Here is a 24,438-nt window from a genome sequence, read left to right as displayed (position 1 = left end):
GACCAAAATTCTGTGTTATTAAAAGTCATATGTAAACAGTCTGTTCCCTCATTGGACAGAATGTTTGTGCGCTGTTCCGGGATTTAGCTTATAGATCGATATACCGGTTAAAATTATATACATTTAAAATAAATGGTCAAATTTTTTAGTATTCTTTTTCATATTTATGCAAAACGTCCCCACATGCTACAGAATGTGCATTCCAGTCAGAGGTTGCACTGCAAATAAACATTACCCATCACTCGGATGGATATTAGTTGTAAGATTTACGTCATGGTAATTTTAGCCATTATTAGTTGCATTTGTATTATTTCTGCTTTGAAAACTGAAGGCCTCAATATACTTCCAGAGAAGTTCTTCTGCGTTCTTTGTTCAGGGGTAAAAAGTTCTAAACAGCTGAGCAACGGTATACTGTTAGCAAACATTCAGACACCCGCTACACCACGTTTACAAGAGAGCATTTAAATAGGAGGACACTACATGTAAAACCTTAACTAATGTGACATTAAAATGTGTTATCAGTGACTTTATGCCTCATTCTAGGAGTAGAATTCACACTAAAGTAAAAGATGCTTTTTTTTTTAACCACTCGATGATGATTTAAATAATAAATATACAGTTGAAATTTTTTAATTTGTCTTGTTTAGATTCTGAATTCATGATGCTAATGCGCTATATGTGCTAATTACACTCTGTTCACATTGAATACTGACTGAAATACGTAAACAAAGTAGTAGGTAGAGCTTCAGGTCACACCTACCGATGACGTGGACCAACAGCAGTAAGGTGTTAAGCAGCCGGTTAGAATTTACCTAAAAGTTCGCCCAGCGGGGACAATCAGTCGGTCCCCATGAGGAGAACAGCTTATAAATCATACTAAATGATGTTTTTTGAAAATGTAATAATGCAGAGAGTTTTCTGTGAGGGTTAAGTTTAGGGGTAGGGTTAGGGTTAGTGGATAGAATATAAAGTTTGTACAGTATAAAAACCATTATGTCTATGGAGAGTCCTCATAAAACATGAAAACCCAACGTGTGTGTGAATGAGTGAGTGAATGTCAGATGGCCCCTCCTTCCGTTAACCTTGGGGCACCAGCTAAGGAATTTCACGATAACAATAGAAGAATGATCCAAAAGGGCCTTTCAATAATTAGAAATATGTAACTTGGAGTGAGTCTGAATAATCTGAATTATTTGTGAGATTCGGCCTAACCTTTGGAGCTCTTACTCTATTTTGAACACAGTCATAATAAGATTAATTTTATTTACAAAAAGATAAACAAGAATAATTAATAACAATTACAAAATGGTACTAATATGATAAATGAGATTACGAATGGATAAGAAAATAAAGTGCATTAAATGGAAAGATGCAAGTGGTTGAGTTGGATGTAGCTATGGCAGAGCATGGCTATTATCTAATGGAAAGATAAACTGCTGTTTCTCAAACTAATAAGGCAAAGACCTCATCTCTAATTAAACAAATAACTCAAATATTATTTCCAAAACATTAGATGATCATAAACTGGTAGAATACACTAATGCCATGGTCTCTGGAAAGAGGTTTGGATAGTAATATTTATGTTCTGCTTGATCGAGTGTTCAAGCTCAGTGATAGCGTAGCCTTCCAGTGGTCATGCTGCGTTGCAGTGGGAAAGGAGCTGGATTCCTTTTCAGCAGCCTTGAACAAAAAGCGCTAAGGGACGCTGATCTCCTGGAGCACCATGAGGGTCTTTACAATCTGGAACATGCTGATGAAGCCCTGATGTCGGCGCAAAAGTTCCTTAATCTGGATAACGCAGATGCAGGAAACTTCAAGAGAAGGTTTATTCGTTAGAGCTTAACCTTGTTGCTGGTTGTGTCTGTTATAATCTCACACTTCCAGGATGGAGACTCAGAATATGGAGTTATTCTGTTGCTCTCTCTCTTGGAGGGAGACTCAGAACATGTATTGTCTGTTCAAAGGGTACTTTTATCCCTTTTCTGATTAGGAGAGTGCAATTTGGCACCTTTTGTTCCAGTGTTATGATTGGCTGTTCACACTAGAGGTGGCACACACAGTGTGGCCCACCCTTCCTTCTGGGTGTGGAATTTTTTGCATAGTCTAAAGTTAACAGTTAGAACAGTGTCTTTATGGTTTTACCTATGCATTATTCACTTTCCAAACCACTTCCACAAATCTCTTGGAATTATTCTGAACTCAGAGTCCAAATATGATGCTGAAAGGTTGAACTACATTCAGCCAAACATTCATTTGTGTTAATAGGTCAACTTCTGTAACTTATTGTGTTAATCAAACAACTGCAGTTAACATATACAGTTCTGTGAATGAACATGGAGTGGATGTGTTGCAGTTGTTGTTCATTTGAAGGATTCCAAGCATATGTATGGATAAATGTGCCTTTCTTTGTGGCCTCTCTTTGTTTCAGCCAATGCTGCCACATAAGCAGTTTATTAACATGCTGCATCTGGAGGTCCTAAGGAATTTTTATGGCCATTTTAGCTTAAGTTGGGAGTCAAGATGTGCCAAAGAAACCCGTGGACCAGTGAGAAGTCCCTTACAATGTGTGGGTAGATCTGGGGCTTTCATTTCTAGTCCAGAGGTGTCTGGTAGTTGTCTGAGCAGCTTTATCTGATGGCTGCTTGGCACTTGCTTGTGTTAGTCCACCATGATCCAGTCAAATATAGCAACTTTTCTTCACTATGACAGTTAGAGAGGGGCCCTGCCATAAACTGGGGCCCCTAGAATGCCATCTTGTCCATTGTTCACTACAGCCGCTATCCAAAAGAAAGAAGCGATTGTACTAAAGTTACCTCAGGAATGATTAGACAACTCCTATTTTAAATGTTGAAATTATGTTTAATCTATTTGCAAAAAGCTATCCACATTTTGATTGAATTACAGTGACGTGCTGCAAAGTTGATAGAAGCGAAATATCCTGATCTTAACCATTTTTATCACATTTGCATCAGAATCTAGATGCAACCTAGATCCCCATTTTCTTTTTTTGTTATTAACAATTTTTACTGATTACATTTATTAAACAAACAAACACAACATAAAATATGAAATCAAATTATATACATTAAGCCCCTCCCCCCGAACATTCCCCCCCACCCGACACAATCATGCACTACAGTGGTCGCCAACAATTAGAACATAAAAATAAAGAAAAAACATAAAAAAATATATATACTTTCAAAAAAACAAGACTGCACATACACATCTAAACTACAAATCCCTCTCCACTGCCCCTCCCCAAGAACCCTCCAAAAAAGCCAAATATCAACCCCACTTCCTGTCAAAAAAATCCCATTTTCCCAGCCTTCTATAAATCATCTCCTCGAATGCCGGCACCCCGCCAATCTCCCCTCACCACTCCCGAAACAAGGGTGCCCCAGCCGAATTCCATCCCCTGAGGATGATCCGTCTGCTGATCATAACTACGGCTAGGACCCAACTTTTTAAATGTCTATCCCCAATATTAATGACTGCCCCATTGCCAAAGATACATAGTCTGGGGTAAATTGAAAATTGAGTGTCCAATACTTCACACATAAAGCTCTGAACCCTCAACCAAAATTCTTGGATCTTAACACACCTCCAAAAAACATGGATTGTGTCCCAGTCTTCTGATTGGCATTGCCAGCAGGTGGGTGTGTCTTTTAAGACCAAGCCTATACAATCTAGAGGGGGTCCAGTAGAATCGATGTAAAATCTTAAATTCCATCAGACCCATCCTTGCATCTCTAGATGTAGACTTGACGTTTTTTTTAATCCTAGCCCACACTCCCTCCTCCAATACCAAGTTTAAATTTTTTTTCCCATAATCTCTTGAGAGAAGTTGAAGTTCCGTCCCCTAGACTCTGAATTAAGAGGGAGTAATACACTGATTTCCAAAAGCAATAATCACCACTTCCAGAGTATATACCGCTTTAGGGGGGTGTATGCTACTCCCAAAAATAGTACAGAGCAGGTGGCACAGCTGTAAATACCTAAAGAACTGAAATGGGAATCCTAAAATGTTGAACCATATTTTCAGTGGATCTCAACACTCCACTCTCATATAGGTCACCGGACGTATTAACCTCCCTCACAATCCACTCTGACCAGCAGAAACGGGACTTATTAATACATAATTTTGGGTTCAGCCATATGCTCGAGGCTACATTTAAATAAATGTCCGAATTAAACACTCTGGGACACTTTTGTCCATACCACGTGCAAATGCGAGATAACAGGGTGTAACTTCTCCGGTTAGTTTAATAGAAAGGCTTTGCAATGTCAAAATTGGGGCAAGAACTTCCTGTTCAATACAAAACCAGTGAGGGGCTCTCTCAGGTGGATGCGACCAATTGTCCAATTGGTTGCCAAATGTCTGAGACCGAATGTATAATAATAAAACAAAATCTTGTGTAGGCCTAGCCCACCTTTGTCAATCGGCCTATGTAACTTAATGAAATGTAATCTGGGATGCTTCCCATTCCAAATGAAGGACTTTGCTATGCTATCAAATTGCTTGAAATAAGACAGGGGACATCTACAGGGAGAGACTGTAGCAGGTAGTTGAATTTTTGAATACAATTAATTTTTATAACATTAATCTTCCCAATCATAGATAAATGTAATGAAGCCCACCTGCCCACATCGCTCGAAAACCTTTTTATTAAGGGGTCAAAATTAACTAACTAAATCACACAAATTTGCTGGGAATAAAATGCCCAAATACTTAATGCCCTGTTTGGGCCACTGGAAGGCGCCCGGCTGAAAGCCGTTACTGGGCAGTATGCTGTCAGAGCCAGAGTTTCGGATTTAGACCAATTGACTCCTGAGAACTTAGAAAAGGAATTAATAATTCTGTGGAGGCAAGGCATAGATCTAGTGGGGTTGGAGATCCCCATTTTCAAAGACAAGTACTGTAGTAACTTATATTTTGTTACTCCTAATGTAGGTTCAATAACATCAATTTATGAGGCATCAAAATTTAAAGTACCTTAAATGTAAAACATGTGACTTAAATTCTCTTTAATTCAATATTCCAATGCATCTTGATACTGTGATTTATTTATTTTTTGATGGTCACTTTTACTTATCTTTATTGTCCTTGGGAGGCATTTAATTTCAATTAAACTAAACATCAGTTTAGTTGTACCGTACACAATTTATTTGTTTACAAGAGGATTAAAGAGCGGGCATCTCGAGAGAAAAGATGCGGGTATCCGTAAATTCAAGACGCTGAACATTAGATATCATATCGTGATGTCATTTTTGTCATTACGGGATTGTCCCAGGATGTGTGTGAATGTGAGCACAGATTACAGGAAAGCTGGGGCAGTGAGAATGAACAAAATCTCGCAGTGCCAGAATAGTTGCCAGAATAACTTTTCCGGGATTCATATCTGTGTAAAAACGGGAACAAATCAATTTACATCCTGCCAGCAGACTTATAACATGACTAAGAATTTAAATATTCCATTAAAACAATGGTATTCGTATACTGATTTAACACCCATACAGAACAAACAGCACACCACCACACAGTCTTTTAAGATTGCAAGCCATTCACTGCCCTAATTCTAGAAGCCTCTAGCAGTTTTGACCCTGTGACTCCGAAGAATTCCCCCCTCCCCCCACCGCCATGAGGCGTGGAAATTGATGACTCATCTAGGATCAGAGGCTTCCTCTGCAACATTTCCTACAGTTGAAGTCAGAAGTTTACATACACCTTAGCCAAATACAAATAAAATCAATTTTTCACAGTTCCTGACATTTCATCGTAGAAAACATTCCCTGTCTTAGGTTAGTTAGGATCACTATTTTAAGAATGTGAAATGTCAGAATAATAGTAGAGAGAATGATTGATTTATTTCAGCTTTTATTTCTTTCATCACATTCCCAGTGGTCAGAAGTTTACATACACTTTGTTAGTATATGGTAGCATTGCCTTCAAATTGGTTAACTTGGGTCAAACGTTTTGGGTAGCCTTCCACAAGCTTCTCACATTAAGTTGCTGGAATTTTAGCCCATTCCTCCAGACAGAACTGGTGTAACTGAGTCAGGTTTGTAGGCCTCCTTGCTTGCACATGCTTTTTCAGTTCTGCCCACACATTTTCTATCGGATTGAGGTCAGGGCATTGTGATGGCCACTCCAATACCTTGGCTTTGTTGTCCTTAAGCCATTTTGCCACAACTTTGGTTGGGGTCATTGTCCATTTGGAAGACCCGTTTGCGAACGTGCTTTAACTTCCTGGCTGATGTCTTGAGATGTTGCTTGAATATATCCACATAATTTTCCTTCCTCATGATGCCATCTATTTTGTGAAGTGCAGCAGTCCCTCCTGCAGCAAAGCACCCCCACAACATGATGCTGCCACCCCCATGCTTCATGGTTGGGATGGTGTTCGTCAGCTTGCAAGCCTCACCCTTTTTCCTCCAAACATAATGATGGTCATTATGGCCAAACAGTTAAATTTTTGTTTCATCAGACCAGAGGATATTTCTCCAAAAAATAAGATCTTTGTCCCCATGTGCACTTGCAAACTGTAATCTGGCATTTTTATGGTGGTTTTGGAGCAGTGGCTTCTTCCTTACTGAGCAGCCTTTCGGGTTATGTCAATGTAGGACTCGTTTTACTGTGGATATACACTATATGGCCAAAAGTTTGTGGACACCATATGTGCTTGATGAACATTTTATTTCAAAACCTTAGACATCAGTTTCCCCCTTTGCTGTAATAACAGCTTCCACTCTTTGGAAGGCTTTCCACTATACTGTATGTAGTAATATGGCTGCAGGGATTTGCTCTAATTCAGACACAAGGCTATCAGTGAGGTCAGGAACTGATGTTGGTCAATGGGGCCTGACTTACAGTTGCTGTTCCAGTTCACCCCAAAAGTGATCAGTGGGGTTTAGGTCTGGGCTTTGTGCAGGCCAGTCAATTTCTTCCACACCAGAAACAGTAAACCATTTCTTTATGGACCTCACTTTGTTCACAGGGGCATTGTCATGCTGGAACAGAAAAGGGCTATTCCCAAACAGTTGCCACAAATTTGGAAGCACACAAAGCCCAAGCCATTACATAAAGAAACATTAAGATTTTTCTTTTCTGAATTTAATGGAGTAACCAAATTCGTTAATTAGAAGAGGGTGTCCACAAACTTTTGGCCATATAGTGTAGATGCTTGTCTACCTGTTTCCTCCAGCATCTTCACAAGGTCCTTTGCTGTTGTTCTTGGATGTATTTGCACTTTTCGCTCCAAACTATGTTCATCTCTAGGAGACAGAATGCGTCTCCTTCCTGAGCGGTATGATGGCTGCGTGGTCCCATGGTGTTTATACTTGCATACTGTTGTTTGTACAGATGAATGTGGAACCTTCAGGCATTTGGAAATTGCTCCCAAGGATGAACCAGACTTGTGGAGATCCACAATTTTTTTTCTGAGGTCTTGGCTGATTTCTTTTGATTTTCCCATGATGTCAAGCAAAGAAGCACTGAGTTTAAAATACATCACAGGTACACCTCCAATTGATCTAATTAACAAATTAGCCTATCAGAAGTTAATTGGCTAATTGCCTAAAGGCTTGACTTCATTTTCTGGAATTTTCCAAGCTGCTTAAAGGCACAGTTAACTTGGTGTATGTAAACTTCTGACCCACTGGAATTGTGATAGTCAATTAAAAGTGAAACAATCTGTCTGTAATCATTTGTTGGAAAATTTACTCATGCACAAAGCAGATGTCCTAAATGACTTGCCAAAACTATAGTTTGCTAATTTGAAATATGTGGAGTGGTTAAAAAATTTGTTTGACTTCAATCTAAGTGTATGTAAACTTCTGACTTCAACTGTTTATACACTTAACTAGAGTAATATTATCAATAAACTACGTTTCCATCCAAGGATCTTTTGCTAAAAAAGTTTTAGCGCATCAAAATAAAGCTGATGTAAACGCAAATTATCGCTAAAATTTCACAAGTGTCGACATAATATTTTTCCATTTAACTCTAGCGCAAAAACTCTGTCGATACTTCAAATGTCGCGAAAAACTGGTTTTGGAAACACTTTGCCTAGAAAATTGGCATTAACGCAAAAATGTAGTGTCACATGACAGAGTTTACCCCAATCATTAGCCTGTGTTAATCATGATGACAGTGTACATTCTTGAAAGCTATTTTATTGTACGTGATTATGGATTGATGTTAATGGCATATAGATCTGATGCTGCAAACATGACACTTCCAGGAGTGCTAACACAAATATCTTGTATCATGCACATCGACAAGTGCGCGGAGAACAAATGAACTCTTTGTGATTAATTTAATCATGGTAGACATCCATTTATTTATTAAAGTTGCTTTTACACACTTCAAAATAATAGACGGCAGTCACGGAATTAGCCCACAATACAAAAAACATATAATTTCTGTGCACAAAGATGTTTAAAATTAAAAATAAATACACCATAATAGGAGAAAAACATCAGTGTGCTTTTTTGGAACACTAACATAGCCCAATTCTATAAAATTATTGTTTAGTTTACTTTTGAAAAAATGCCAGCAAAATTCCCTGTATGAAATTAAATAAATTACCAAATGAAAAAAATATATATATTTTTAGATCTATATATGCTTTTTCTTTACACAAACTTAAATTAGCCTTACCCTGTTCTGTAGACACAAAAAGTCGGCTAAATTAAAATCACAGAATGTTCTACACTTTTTTTTCCAAGACTATAAACTATCAAAACTATTTGTCCAATGCCGAGTTCACTTTCAGAAAACGAGCTTTTGAACCTTTTAAAACATTTAAATATTTTAAATCTAACCCTCTGTACCTCGGACCACATTTGCTGAGCTCCTTCAGAAAATGTAAATTGCATTATGACGCAAAAATAAATTTTAGATGACAATCAAGTTCAGTTGGTCGTTAAATGTTGCTGGACAAATATGCGGGACATAATGCAGTTGTGATGCCGATGCTTTAGATGATTGTTCAAAATAGCATATTGAATATCAGGAATGTATCATATGCTAACCCTGATATTACACTGCATAATGTTTTCTTTAATAGTTGTGCACACAGCATATAGGCTACACATGGATGGATGGTCCTTGTACTAAGACTGAAAGTATCCCCCGCTACTTGGCACACTTGGTGCGATAAGCGCAACATCAGGACCAATATTACAATACTATCAGAAGGGCAACTACTCCCTTTTGATTGCAATTCCTCGTCGTCTGATTGCATTTATTTGTGAAATTAAAATGAGAGTTAGGTGGTTAATTTCAATGAATTGTCTCAATACTCTCCCCATTTTACCAAAACTTCGGAGGAAAAAAATTAGGGACATCTGGGAGGCGAATTAGCAATGAACACACATTTCTGTATGGAAACGGCTTAAGGGCGGGTTTCTTTTGCGATAAACCAAAACTTATGTGACAAAATGTTTTTTTTAGGCATGACGTCATCACGTACACCATTTTTATCAATAAAAGGCTATTTGAATGGAAACAGGCAGAATTTTGTTTTACGCATTTTCACTTTGTCGATAGCAAAATAGCGCGAAAAGTGGATGGAAACTAGGCTGATATTCAGAGATATTAACTAATACTGTTTTATATTAGATTGATGGGTCAATAAACATTATGTTGTTCTAAATAGTCAATTCTTATAGCCCTTACAGTCTACAGTATATACACTTAACTAAAGCCAAATAGAAAGCTAAGATCCAAGTTGAAGTGCCCCATGCTTCATCAAACACTGGATCTTAATTTGTACTATGAATTTGTACTATTGTAACATGGATTTAATGTAATCTACTAAAGCAAAAAATTTCACAATAAATCAGAATATTATCAAGTTTAACAATTAAGGTAAAGATGTGTCATGCCAATTACATAGTTAATCAGTTCAGAAATAATCAATACAAAACATCCAATTCTAAAATCTTTATGACTTAATTCTACTGCTGTGGAAAGGAGACCATTGTACGAATCACAGTGAGACCATTAAAATGATACAAAATATATTAAAATACCTTGCATTCACAAAGAACATTATATTTTCATACAGTTATTCTGAGTGATTTGCATCTAAAGCTGGCGCCACACTAGCTGATTTTTTCCAGTAATTTTCAGGTGTGAGCTTCATTAATATAATCGCCGGCCAGTAGGTGAGAGTTGAAGCATGCATTAGCATCTGCCAGCAGGAGGTCGTTAATCACTTTACTGTTGGGACTCCCGGCTGAGTTAATTGTTCCAGCAATAGGGAAAGGATCCAGCATGACAGAGAAAATTGTTCTGTCATCAAACATGATCCCCAATTTATGAATGTGTAAAAATGACTGAAGACGTACCAAAAAATGACATGAATTATGGATGGAAATGGGCACAGTGTAAGATATTTAGGCTTTACTTAAACTTTTTCTTTGTCTTAGTAATAAATAAGCCCAGCATTTGACAAAATCTAGGGAGAATAAGACCTGCCATTTGTGGTGAAAACAGTTATGATGTTTAAACTATTTTTAAAGTGTTGTTGTGCGCTACGTTCAGGAGCGGGTTTGGTTGTTAGCAATAATTAATAATTATCAAAGATAAATATTAAAATCAATAGAACTTTGATTAGAATCAATGTTAGCTTTTTAATACTTTAAATCAAAAATCATCAAAGATAACCATCAATTATCAAATTAAATAGAATATTCATTATTATCAAAGATAATCATTAATTATTAAAATCAATGGAACATTGATTAGAATTAACACAACTTATTGATCCTTAAAATTCAACAATCATCAAAGATAATTATCAAAATCAATAGATTAATATCGCTGGGGCACCACCCTGGAATCAGGGACTAATAACCAGACAGTATAACAGTCTCAATATTAGATTGTTCTCTTAGGAAAATCGACGTCCGGAGAACATTGACATTTAAAAGGAAAACATTGAAGGCTTGAATCCGAGCACTGGTATCCCCTGCCAGCCCTTGACACAGGTGTATGCAAAACAAACCAGAACACTTCTCTTTGAAATATAACAAAGTTTATTGATGCAGAAATATCAATTAATAATGATGGACTCAAGATGGCGCTGATTATGGCTACTGCGTTGCGAGCGCCGACACAACATTGCAGTTTGTTTGTTTTGTTTACAGTTATGTTTTTTGTCTTGGATATTGTCTGCCTTATTGTCTACGACAGACAAACACTTTTGGACATTGGTTCTGCAATTACACCGTAAACCGGACTTCAGATTCCTCAACGCTGTTTACAAACACGCCAGCGGAGCCCTTTGTCTGGGCAGCCCGGCCACGGAAACGCAGAAGGAAAAGGGGCGTTCTCATCAGAGTAAGATGTCGTGCAAATCGACCCCTGCTACCCAGTATTCTACTGGCAAATGTTCAGTCTCTGGACAACAAGCTCTGAGAGCGCGGATCTCTTTCCAACGAGAGACGAGGGACTGCTGCATTATCTGCCTTACAGAAACTTGGATGTCTGCGGAGATTTCAGACTCCCGCAGGGTTCTCCGTGCACCGAGCGGACAGAGCGAAAGACCTCTCAGGTAAAAGCAGAGGTGGTGGTGTAAGTTTTATGATCAACAAATCCTGGTATGATCAGAGGAACATACATTCTATCAAGTCTTTCTGCTCTCCTGATCTGGAATTTCTCATGCTTCTGTGTCGGCCATTCTGGCTACCGAGGGAATTCACAGCGGTCATTATCACTGCTGTGTACATCCCGCCACAAGCCGACACAGACCGGGCACTCAAGGAACTGTATGGGATTATAAGCAAGCAGGAAACCGCGCACCCTGAGGCCACGTTCATTGTGACCGGGGACTTTAACAAAGCCAATCTCTAATCAATCACACCAAAATACCACCAACACATCAGTTTTAACACACGAGGGGACCGGGTTTTGGACCATTGCTACTCTCCCTTCCGGGATGGCTACAAATCCCTCCCCCGCCCACCATTTGGCAAATCGGACCACTCTTCAGTTCTGCTTCTGCCCGCTTACAGGCAGAAACTGAAACCGGAAACACCCACCCTCAGAATGATCCATTGCTGGTCGGACCAATCAGACTCTATGCTACAAGACTGTTTTGATCACGCAGACTGGGAGATGTTCCAGTCCGCCTCTGATGACGAAATCGAGCTTTACGCTGATAACGTAATGTGTTTCATCAGAAAGTGCATAGAGGATGTTGTTCCATCCAAAACAATACGGATCTACCCGAACCAGAATCCTTGGATTAATAGCGATGTTTGCGTGGCACTTAATGCGCGGACCTCCGCTTTTAATTCCGGGAACGCGGAGGAGCATAAACAAGCCAGTTATGCCCTCCGAAAAACTATCAGAGCAGCAAAATGTCAGTACAGGAACAAGATTGAAGGACAGTTTAACACCACCAACTCTAGAAGCATGTGGCAGGGAATTAATATCATCACAAACTTTAAAGGGAATAAAAACTCCGCCGTGAACACCGCTGCCTTTCTCCCAGATGAGCTAAATACTTTTTATGCACATTTCGAGGGAAATAACACCGCCCTTGCGGAGAGAGCTCTCGCGGCCGAAGCTACAGAGGTTAGTTCACTCTCCGTCTCTGTAGTAGATGTAACCCAGTCTTTCCGACAGCGAATATCCGTAAAGCCGCGGGTCCAGACGGCATACCGAGCCGCGTCACCAGAGCATGCGTGAACCAACTGGCTGGTGTTTTTATGGACATTTTCAACCTTTCCCTCTCCTTGTCTGTGGTCCCCACATGCTTTAAAACATCCACCATTGTGCCTGTACCAAAGCAATCCAAAAACACTTGCTTAGATGACTGCCGTCCTGTTGCTCTGACCCCCATCATCAGCAAATGCTTTGAGAGACTAATCAGAGATTACATCTGCTCTGTGCTGCCTCCAACACTGGACGCATTGCAGTTTGCTTACTGCAACAACTGCTCCACTGATGATGCCATTGCATCTACAATACACACTGCTCTCTCCCACCTGGAAAAAAGGAACACTTATGTGAGAGTGCTGTTTGTAGACTACAGCTCAGCATTCAACACCATAGTGCCCTCCAAGCTTGATGAGAAACTCTGGGCTTTGGGCTTAAACAGCTCGCTGTGCAGCTGGATCCTGGACTTCCTGTCAAGCAGACGCCAGGTGGTTAGAATAGGCAGCAACATCTCCTCGTCACTGACCCTCAACACTGGAGCCCCACAGGGCTGTGTTCTCAGCCCACTCCTGTACTCCCTGTACACACATGACTGTGTGGCAACACACAGCTCCAATGCCATCATTAAGTTTGCTGATGATATGACGGTGGTAGGTCTGATCGCTGACAGTGATGAAACAGCCTACAGAGAGGAGGTGCACACTCTGACACGTTGGTGGCAGGAGCACAACCTCTCCCTCAACGTCAGTAAGACAAAGGAGCTTGTTGTGGACTTCAGGAGAAGAGAAAGAGAACACAGCCCCATCACCATCAATGGAGCACCGGTGGAGAGAGTCAGCAACTTCAGGTTCCTGGGTGTCCACATCACAGATGAACTCGCATGGTCTGTCCACACTGAGGCCATTGCGAAGAAGGCTCATTAGTGCCTCTTCTTTCTGAGACGGCTGAGGAAGTTTGGAATACACCGCCACATCCTCACACGGTTCTATACCAGCACTGTAGAGAGCATCCTGACTGGCTGCATCTGCCAAACACATCATCGGAGGTGAGCTTCCCTCCCTCCAGGACATATATACCAGGCGGTGTGTGAAAAAAGCTTGGTGGATCATCAGAGACTCCAGCCACCCGAGCCATGGGCTGCTCTCACTGCTCCCATCAGGCAGGCAGTATCTCAGCATCAGGACCCACACCAGCCGACTTCATGATAGCTTCTTCCCCCTAGCAATCAGACTTTTGAACTCATGATCTCTCACGATCAATATACATCAGCACTGCACTTTATTAATCTTATTATCTCACACTGGACTGTCATAATTATATCTCTCTTAACAACACACTGGCAACTGACTATCAACCGACAGCCTGAATGTCAATACAGTACAAAACAAACTACTGTACATTTTATATATACTATATATACTATTTTTTTATTGTATGTGTATTCTATATTGTGTGTTGTATACTGTACATTATATTATATGTTAGTATTTGTATATTGTGTTGTGTGTAATTATGTGTATATTAGATTTTAAGTTGTGTTGTGTAAATCTGAAGTTTATTGTTAATTGGTATATGTCTCATCACTGTCACGACTGCTATGTTGCTCGGAACTGCACCCAGGAATTTCACACACTATTGCACTTGAGTGTTAAAAGTGATTTGATAATACAATGCAGTCAATAAACTTCTGACTTACAACTACAAACTAAACAATGACATGATTAGATATGGTAACCAAAATAAGCCTATAACACATGAGGAAGGAATGTGTGTGGGTGTGTAAGGAGTATACGTTATACATTATTGTAGGAGTGCACATTTTATTTCCCTTATCTGTTTGAGTAAGCAGCTGGATGCAGTGAAGTGCAAACATTTCAAAATAAGAGTCCCTTGTGTATTTCAGCCTTTTAAACTTAAAAGTTCTGCCCCCCCACCCCCCAGTTATGGTTGCACCATAAACTGCATCTGGAATTTAATTCAATGTGGTCCTGTAGCCTCTGTCAGGCCCTCCCCATCACAGGAAGGAAAGACTAAAAGCATTTCATTAAGCTTCCAATTTGAAAAAACTATTGGCAGATTAATTGCCTTTCAACTCCTTATCGTATCAGCAAAATCCTATATTGGTCAACCTCTAATTTGTATTTTTTTATATAATGGTACTGTACATGAACCAATTTTAATGTGATATATATGTGGAAAACATGTCTCAAGTATTTTAAACTTGCATACACCCTACCCTGTTTTACTGATAAGCAATGTTAAGGCCATGTTGAATGTGTGCCCCTGCCTGTTTAAAGCTACACTATGCAACTTTTTTTTGTTTTTTTGTTAAAAAATAAAGTTATTGAGAGAGTGCAACAAAAATCCATCTTCCAAACTATGTCTTTACCCAAATACACTTTGATAAACCTATAATAATGATATATATTTTAGAGCGTTCGGGACGGATTTCGCGGGAAATTGCGTGCATTCGCCCATGCATGTTGACGTCATTATCCGTACACAGAAAATAAAAGTTAAAGCAACAGAGTCCATAATAAAACCCGAATCAACATCGGCTTGGCTTTTCAAAGGTGGCGACAACTGAAAGGATTTAAAAGCGACCCAGAGATGGCTTTATTCTTACTCGACAGGTAAGATATTTTATTGATATGGTTTATGTATAGTTGTGTAATCACACACACACACTCGTCTGAGTACAATAATTATACTGTAATTGGTGCAGAACTTTTCACTTGTTAGCACGTGTTGATTTTTCTTTATAATGGCAATAATTTATATAAATCCTTTAGTACTAGGCTTGCCAAGGGCATGTGAATCATCTTGAAATGTTGACCACTGGTTGGTAACAATGGCAGTCTATAAATTAGTTACTACCATGGACTATTTTGCCAGAATATCCTGCAGTTATAAAAACTTTTCAACATTTGACCTTATCAGACTAGCAATCGTTATGTCTAATGTTAACGAACGTTGCCTAACTTTTGTAACATCATTTATTTCAAAACATCAATGTTTCCAATAAGTCAAAACAACAGCATAAGGTATGGCACTTACCTGCTCAGATGACATGTTTTCGGATATCCGTCTTTTACCTTCGTTATTAATTTGTCCATTCGCTCTGATAAGATGTCCTTTATCCATGTGTCCTCAAACCACATTCATCCGCGAAGAGCAGCAGAGCCTAAGCACAATCAAAACGATGTTCTTCCACAAGACGCATGCAGTTTTATTTTTTAACCGCTAGAGGGCCAATAGTTACATAATGAAGCTTTAGGTAAGATTCTGTGGTGCATGATTTATTTTGAGATTGTGTGGGTTTGTTTTGGTATGGGGATACGGTATTAATTTTATTTGTTCAGGTCTTGAAGTATTACATTTGAATTCAAAAACTCTGCAGCAACCCTGTAAGGAATGCAAACCTTGGAGATTGGGTAGAAAGTCACATTTTATGCACTGAAATACTTGTTACATGTAAAATCTGAATTCCGCATTTCAGATGAATTGAAAGACTCATTAAAAATCTGAGGTGTGTATGACTCAGTGACGATTTCACAGCAAAAAGACAGGTGCATCACAGTAAAGAGACGGCCATTTTGAAAATGAAATTGCAAGGTCTTCTACTTCCAGAAGTGCATGGAAACTTTCACCAAGAGGCAGATGACATCTAGTACATAGCATACAACTGGGTTTTCAGCAAAGTATTGATCATGTTGATGATGTAGGGGCTTTAGGAAATCATGAATCAAAAATTATATGCATGGTTTATATAAATAGTTATGATGTTGTGCTAAGGAATATTTTAATTTTTGCTAGATTACGTGACATTGAGGTGGTGAAGATAGAAGCAAGGAAGAGGATAACACAGGTGGTCCATTCCATTTATCAGACTTTGATTCTGAGAGCTAAGGAGATCTTAAATGAGATTGAGGTAAGCATTTAATACTGAATAATAACATTATCGTTTTGCATATGACATGTTCAGAGAAGGTTGAGTAGGGAGACGTGTAGAGCTACAGAGAAAAACGTCCAGTTGATCAGAATAATCTACATGAACACCAGTACCAAAGTATTAACTGAATACTTCTACCTGTATACCAGGAGGGAATCCTATTTAGGAATCTTGTAAGAACCTCAAATTTGTAACTCTTATTTTCTGTGTGTGTTGGTTTTAAGGCTCTGTATGCGGAAGAGGTGAAAAGTTTGATGCTGCGGAAGATATCTCTAAACAGAATAGAAGGCTCTCAGGACTACATAACTGCTTTTATTGACAAGATCTTAAGCACAGAGGGCCATTGCCTTCTGGTCCACAAAAAAAGAGTAAGCAGAAAATAGATATTCAGGTCTAAACACTGCTCTTCACATTCATAAATGTACACTTTTCTGCACACTCTTTAGTATTAGAATGCATGGAAAAATATGATTGGTTGTCTGGCTGTTGGTTAATAACTTGTCTGTCTCGTGGGTTTGGTGTACATGGCACGTATATGTGTGGTTTTAATTCCTACTCCAGTTTTCTCCCCTCCCCTCCTTGTCCCTTTAAAGCATCTTTGTTGCAATGGCCTTGTCAAACAAGCACTACACATTAAATTCTCATTTGAAATCATGAATTGGATTTCTGAGCAGTGCATGTTCAGGACTTTTTTCACTTATATTTATGAATATTATTTTGGATGATATTTGCTCCATCATCTGTTTTGATATATAGTTCTATATATTAGTACTTCAGCTGACTGTCATTCATATCTTAAGTCTTTATTGTTCAGTCCTTGCATTTACAGTTGAATAGCGTTAATTGAAATAATCTATGCAGATTTTATTGTTGTCATGCTCCATCTATCAAGTTATCTTTTGTCTCTCTAACTCAGATTGAGACCCAGGTGAAAAAGCTTTTGTCCCAGAAGACGTGCCCACCTGAGACCATGATTGAACTGCACCTTCAGTTTCAGAAAGAACTCCTTGAAAGCATCAAGAAATGGGGTACTATAAATTGTTTAATGTGTAAACCTTTTAACGCGATTAAGGCATTTACCAGTTTTGACATAAGATTCTGACATTTTCTTCAGCTTCGAGTGAGTTCTATACTCATCCATCAAATGTTCTTATGTGCTGCTTAAAGTTCATACAATTTCAACTTTGACTGCATTGCTGCTGATTTTTCGAAGTGTCAGCCAATGAGTACCAGACAGTTCGGTTGAAATATCATTACATGGGAAGTGCAAGGGCTAAAAGCAGAACAAGACATTGGCCGTGTTCAGAATTGTATACTACCATACTACTCATACTCTTTCTGCCATATGACAGAACCAGTAAGTGTAGTATGGGTAGTATGCCATTCCTAACTCGGCTGTTCTCTGCACCACCTTTCATATGGAGTTCAAACTTTAAATTAAGGCTTGACTTTGGCATTGAGCAATGCGTTGATGCACTAACGTGAATCATGTGAATGCGGCTCAGTTTTTCCCCTGTATGTATTTAGTGGTGCATTGTGGTTTATTATAATCTTGACGCAATGTAATGCTTCCTAGCCCCTGTCAGCAACGTGTTTTTATACAGCGCACAGCTGAATGGGGCTGGTGTGAAACAAAAGGGACCCCACCACATACACAAATACAATCAAGTACTCGCTGTGATGTCACTGTATAGCAGTCCATCAAAGGCTGTTCACGAGTGCATGTGCACAGTAGAGAAGCAGGATCCCCAATAGTAGGGACATGCACAAGGGGATGGCTACAGTGGCCCAAGCCACTGCCCCTTTGCCCTCATGGGCTGAGGTGCCCTTCTGGAGAAAGTAATTTATTTTGCATGTATTAATTTTGCAGACGCTTTTTATTCACTGCGTCAAAGCCATTTATATATGATAAATAGTGCAGCACTTTCTGCATGGTTATTTTCTTTATTTTATTGTTGGTTAACAGTCTGTTGTTCCAGATCAGATCCCACCCAGCCGACCACGTTGCCTTCCAAAGTATACTTTTCTGACTGTGAGCGAAAACGAACACGTTCGACACATACACACTACTATGGTTTGTGATACTCTTTCAGTATGGTCAATGGCCGGCATATGCACCGATGATGCGCACAGACGAGGACCGCATCCGCGGGTCAAGAAAATCCCATGACGAAATTTGCATCATGCATGCTGTGCGCAATGATCAGCAACACGGACAACTGAAGTATTCTGTGGCCTTAAAGATTACTGTAGCAAAGTGGAAAGCAACAGCCTGGTGGTCAATTGATGTTATGGAGGATGAAGTTTTAAGAAATTTAATGTGAATTGCAACGGATACCCAACAAATGGGTACTAGTTATTTTAATTAGTCGATCTCCCACTTTTGGAAATGTTACTTGATTGGTGGGGGAGTTTCGTGGCGCCATGCGAGGTTTGGATGTGTGAACTCTGCTCTCTTTGCTAGTTTTAATACTTTTTGTGTCATAAACTGATGAGATTCGATACACCCTGATTCTTAACTGTTCTAGGAAGACAATATTTCAAAGAATTCAAGATCCTTGGGCTCTGGAGACATTAAAAACACTTACGTGCTCAAGCTGAAGCCCCTGAGCAGCAGGCCGTAAGTCCAGGAGTTGATTTGGCCAGAGAGGTGAAGGAAATTCGGTGACAATTGATGAATTGTTGCAATGCTTACGAAGGTCATTGCTGACTTGGAGGAGCTTGCTGTAATATGTCGATCGATCACTGCCATGGACACGAAATTCACTGAGATGGTTATAAGAGTGGTGGATGTTGATAAACGGATCGATTATCTGGAGTTATCAGAGAGGGAATTAGCTGCTAATCCGCTAGAGACCAAGGTGGAACTGGAGCGCCTCTGGGAAAAGTTGGAAGATATGGAGAATCGTAACTGGCGGAATAACATCCGAATTGTCAGAATTTGGTGAAATTCCTGGACGGGCTCTTTCTGAGTCTGCTCAACATAACAGGCCATAAGCTGGAAATCGAGCGAGCTTACAAAGTTCCAGCTCGGCGATCCGCTGAGGGAGACAGGCCCCGATCAATTCTGGCCAAATTTCTGAGATCATCCGATAAAGATCTTGTTACGCGAGGCAAGGAGTAAAGGAATGCGTTCTTGAAAGAACGACAACCTAGCGGCTGGAGCTTGTTTTGTGGAGGAACACACCTTTGGGACAGTTATGTGGATGAATCTACAAGTTCTGTGTGTTTATTCCACTTATTGTTTGGAGTTTGTTTTATAAATTATCTTCTGTTATGTAATTCTGTCTCACAAAATTTGTATAGACTTGAGCAATCCGACGTCAAAATTGTTGCGGGGGCTCACGTAGGCGTACATGGACTGTTAGTTTAGAGGGATGGACGCCATTTGGCACTCTCGTGCAAAGGTTGAGTTTGGCTAATATTTACGCACTTAACGCTGATGATCAGGGCTTTTTTTTAATAGATCTTGAAGGGATGTTGCAAGCCGCTGGCACCCCTCATGATATAATATTGGGAGATGACTTTAATCTATTGATGGACTCAGTCCTTGATCATAGTGAAGCAAAAGTGTGTAAGCCCCCTAGAGCAACATTGACGCTTCACAGGATGTGTAAAGATCTTGGTCTTACAGATATTTGGAGACTTTTGAACCCATCTGGTAGGGAGGGACTATACATTCTTTTCATAAGTCCATAAGATTTATTCTAGAATAGATTTTTTTTTATATATATATCCAAGTCCCTCATTTCGTCTGTTGTTGATTGCTCAGTTGGAAACATCTTAGTCTCAGATCACTCCCTGGTGAGTTTAGAGATGTTGCCACATACGGAGAAAAAGAAATCATATAGTTGGCAGTTTAATGTATCCCTTTTGCAAAATCCTGAATTCCAACAAATGTTATGTGGAGACCAACTGGTCCTCAGTATCCTCTGTGGGCGTGGCTTGGGAGGCACTTAAGGCGATTCTTAGGGGTCAGATCATACAGTATGCCTCATTCACCAAAAAATCCAAAGCACGAGAACTCGTGGAGTTGGAAGGGAATATTAAAAGTGCCGAGGCTGAGCTGAAGTGCTGAATGTCGTCTGATGGCCTCAGAGAATTGACCCGCTTGAAATACAGATATAATGCTATTTTGTCACGGAAGGTGGAGTTTTGGCTATTCAGGGCAAGACAGTCGTACTTTGAGTCAGGGGACAAAGCAGGGAAGCTTTTGGCTAGATATATAAAGCAGAGAGAGTCTTTTTCTACCATTCCCTCAATGAAATCTGCTGGTGGTAAAATATTTACCTCGGCCATTGATATTAATAATGCCTTTAAAGAATTCTATCTTGATCTCTGTAGTTCCACGTCTTCGTCTACTGATGAAGATATTATAAACTTTGTGGAACCATTAGAACTCACTAAACTGACGACTGAGCAAAAAAACCTCTTGATTCTGAGATAACCTTGGAAGAGCTTGGCGAGGAAATTAAGGCCTTGCCTACAGGTAAGGTTCTGGGGCTAGACGGCTTTGCCGCTGAATTTTTTAGATCTTATGCTGCAGAATTGGCTCCAATTTTGTTAGAGATCTATACGGAATCATTAAAGAATGGAAAGCTTCCGCCAACCATGACACTATCCCGGATCAGTCTGATTCTTAAAAAGTACAAACATCCAAGCGAGTGTAAGAGTTAACGTTGTTGGGCCTCATGTATTCAGATAGAAGACGAAGGCAGGCCTAACAGTCGTAAAACCTAACTCAGCCCCCACACATTCCATGTCGTAAATTATACTGATAAAAATCGCGCCAAAATCAAACAAAGGGAGTCCAAAACAGACTACAAATCCATGAAGCCTTGCTCACTAAAGGATCGATCTCTCAACTCCTATTGGATGAGGCACACAACAGAACATCCCTCAAACATGACATCATCAGGAGTTCAAATCATTCTGAAATGCTTCCAGAGTTGCTTCCAGCAACTTAGTTCACCGAATACGGACGTAGCTTTTTGCTGCTCTCCGGTGCAACCTCGTGGCATAAGGAAGTAATGTCCGACTTGAAACTGTAGCCATACAATCTCCATCTCGCTGGACGAGTTGAGATTACTCTGTGTTCAACCAAACACTCTTAACGGATCCGAAGGAGACCGCCGAGCAATTCGCATCTTCATCCGTTTGCCTACAGAAGTGAAGAGATTAAAGATTTCTCTTCCATCTTCAATCAAGTCGACATTTCTGAGTTCTCCGCCAGCCCGCCGAGGATCAACAGCCGTACCGCCCGCTGACTATCAACGGCCGTACCGCCCGCCGACAGAGCGAGGAAACGGCCTCCCGTCATCACCCGAGCCTAAAGGAACCGGGTCAAAGGACGGAGGAAAACACATTCTACCTGTGTCCTCATGCGATTCAAGTAAGAAGTTACGTCTGGGCAGAGATAGAATATTATAGTGTGTTATTCTTGTGTTTCAAGGTTTTTTGCTTGTACAGTTTACGGACCGCCATGTCCGCTCATTATTAATACTCAGGGTATTAATTATCACAAATTTGTTTTGCTGTATTGTGGTCCAACCAAATTGGATTGTTGTGCAATTTCGCCATCATGGGCGAGACAGAAACTGAGTTCATCCATTAGAGTCAAATAACGCAGGACTTTTACGAGCCCCGCTCGTAAAACCGCGTCTCTGAGTGATGAGCACAGCTGCTTTCTCTCCAGCTATCGCGAAATCAGCTTTCGGGCTGTCACTTAATCATCTCTCTCTCTCTCTCTCTCTCTCTCTCTCTCTCTCTTTCACTAACCACACTGACACACACACACACTGTCACACACACACCTTATGTGTTATAGGATTATTTTTTTATTTCCATATATAATCATGTCACTGTTTAGTTTGTAGTTGTAAGTCGGAAGTTTATTGACTGCATTTTATTAATTATTAATTGATATTACTGCATAAATAAACTTTGTTTATATTACAAAGAGAAGTGTTTTGGTTTGTTTTGCATACGCCTGTGTCATGCTGACGGGATGTCAGTGCTCGGATTCAAACCTTCATTCATTGTTTTTTCCCAAAAATCGATATTCTTCGGATGTCGATTTTCCTAAGAAAACAATCTAATATTGAGACTGTTTTACTATTTGGTTGTTAGTCCCTGATTCCAGGGTGGTGCCCCGTCAATGTTAATCCTTATTAATATTCTGTTGATTTTTGATAATTGATAATTATCTTTGATGATTGTTGAATTTGAATGATTAATGAGCTAGTGTTAATTTTAATTAATGTTTCATCGATGTTAACAATTAACGATTATCTTTGATAAGTGTTGATTTTTTTTAAAGGATTAAAAAGCTACATTGATTCTCATCAATGTTCTATTGATTTTAATAATTAGTAATTATCTTTGATAATTATTAATTATTGCTAATAACCAAACTTGCTCCTTAATGTAGCACACTACATTTACTGGAGCCCTATATGAGGTTTTAATGAGTTAGATCCAATTAATTAATTTAAATGTTGATTAATAACTACAGAAATAATTATTAATTATTTCTGATAGTAACACTAATCTAAACAACCAGTAAAGCCCTACAACGTTCAATTTCCCTGATCCAGCTAGACGTAAAAATATGATCAAAAATTCTGGCTAACCGATTAAGTTATGACATCTCTTATACATATAGATCAGGTGGGGTTTATACGGGGCCGTATCTCTTCTGATAATAATAGGCGTTTCATCAATATTATGTGGTCAGTGGCGAATGATCAGACTCTGGTCGCTGCCATCTCACTTGACGCCAAAAAGATGTTTGATATGGTAGAATGGGATTATCTTTTTAAGATTTTGGAAATATATGGTTTGGGAATACTTTTATTGGATGGATTAAGTTACTTTATAGACACCCGGTAGTGGCGGTACAAACAAATGGACTAATTTCAGATTATTTTACTCTGGATAGGGCCATCCGGCAAGGTTCCCCTCTTTCCACGTTATGTCTTGCCCTGGAACCATTAGCAGCTGCGATAAGAAAGGAAGATGATTTCCAGGGGTGGTGGCGGGAGGTATGGCGCATAAGCTTTTGCTCTACGCAGATGATATTTTATTATTCGTCTCCGACACCACTAGATCTATGCCTTGCCTCCACAGAATTATTAATTCCTTTTCTAAATTCTCAGGATACAGAGTCAGTTGGTCTAAATCCGAAGCTTAGGCTCTGACAGTGTACTGCCCAGCGACAGCTTTTCAGCTGGGCATCTTCCAGCGGCCCAAACAGGGCATTAAGTATTTGGGCATTTTATTCCCAGCAGATTTGTCTGATTTAATTAGTTAATTTTGACCCGTTAATAAAAAGGTTTTCGAGCGATGTGGGCAGGTGGGCTTCATTACGTTTATCTATAACTGGGAAGGTTAATGTTATTAAAATGAATTGTATTCCAAAATTCAACTACCTGCTACAATCTCTCCCTGTAGATGTCCCCCTCTCTTTTTTCAAGCAATTTGATAGAATAGCGAAGTCCTTCATTTGGAATGGTAAACGTCCCAGATTACATTTCAGTAAACTGCATAGGCCGATTGACAAAGGTGGGCTAGGCCTACACAAGATTTTGTTTTATTATTATGCATTTGGTCTCAGACATTTGGCTTATTGGTCACATCCACCTGAGAGAGCCCCTCTCTGGTTTTGTATTGAGCAGGAAGTTCTTGCCCCTATTTCACCATTGCAAAGCCTTTCTATCAAACTAATTGGAGAAGTTACACCCCGTTATCTCGCATTTGCACTCGGTATGGACAAAAGTGTCCAGAGTGTTTAATTCGGACATTTATTTAAATGTTG

General features: G+C 39.6%; 1 protein-coding gene across 5 annotated transcripts in view; it reads left to right on the top strand.

The window, feature by feature from the left end:
* trim33l (tripartite motif containing 33, like) overlaps positions 1–24,438 on the top strand; it is a 50,118-nt gene that overhangs the window by 11,467 nt on the left and 14,213 nt on the right. For all 5 annotated transcript variants that reach the window (XM_051720285.1, XM_051720283.1, XM_051720286.1 and 2 more), the window contains 3 exons: positions 16,487–16,601; positions 16,847–16,990; positions 17,539–17,650. In XM_051720285.1, the coding sequence (XP_051576245.1) occupies positions 16,487–16,601; positions 16,847–16,990; positions 17,539–17,650 (371 nt within the window). The remainder of the gene's footprint in view (positions 1–16,486; positions 16,602–16,846; positions 16,991–17,538; positions 17,651–24,438) is intronic.

Source organism: Myxocyprinus asiaticus, chromosome 16, assembly GCF_019703515.2.
Source record: "Myxocyprinus asiaticus isolate MX2 ecotype Aquarium Trade chromosome 16, UBuf_Myxa_2, whole genome shotgun sequence".
Classification (NCBI taxonomy): Eukaryota; Metazoa; Chordata; class Actinopteri; order Cypriniformes; family Catostomidae; genus Myxocyprinus; species Myxocyprinus asiaticus.
This window is presented reverse-complemented; position numbering and strand designations above follow the sequence as displayed.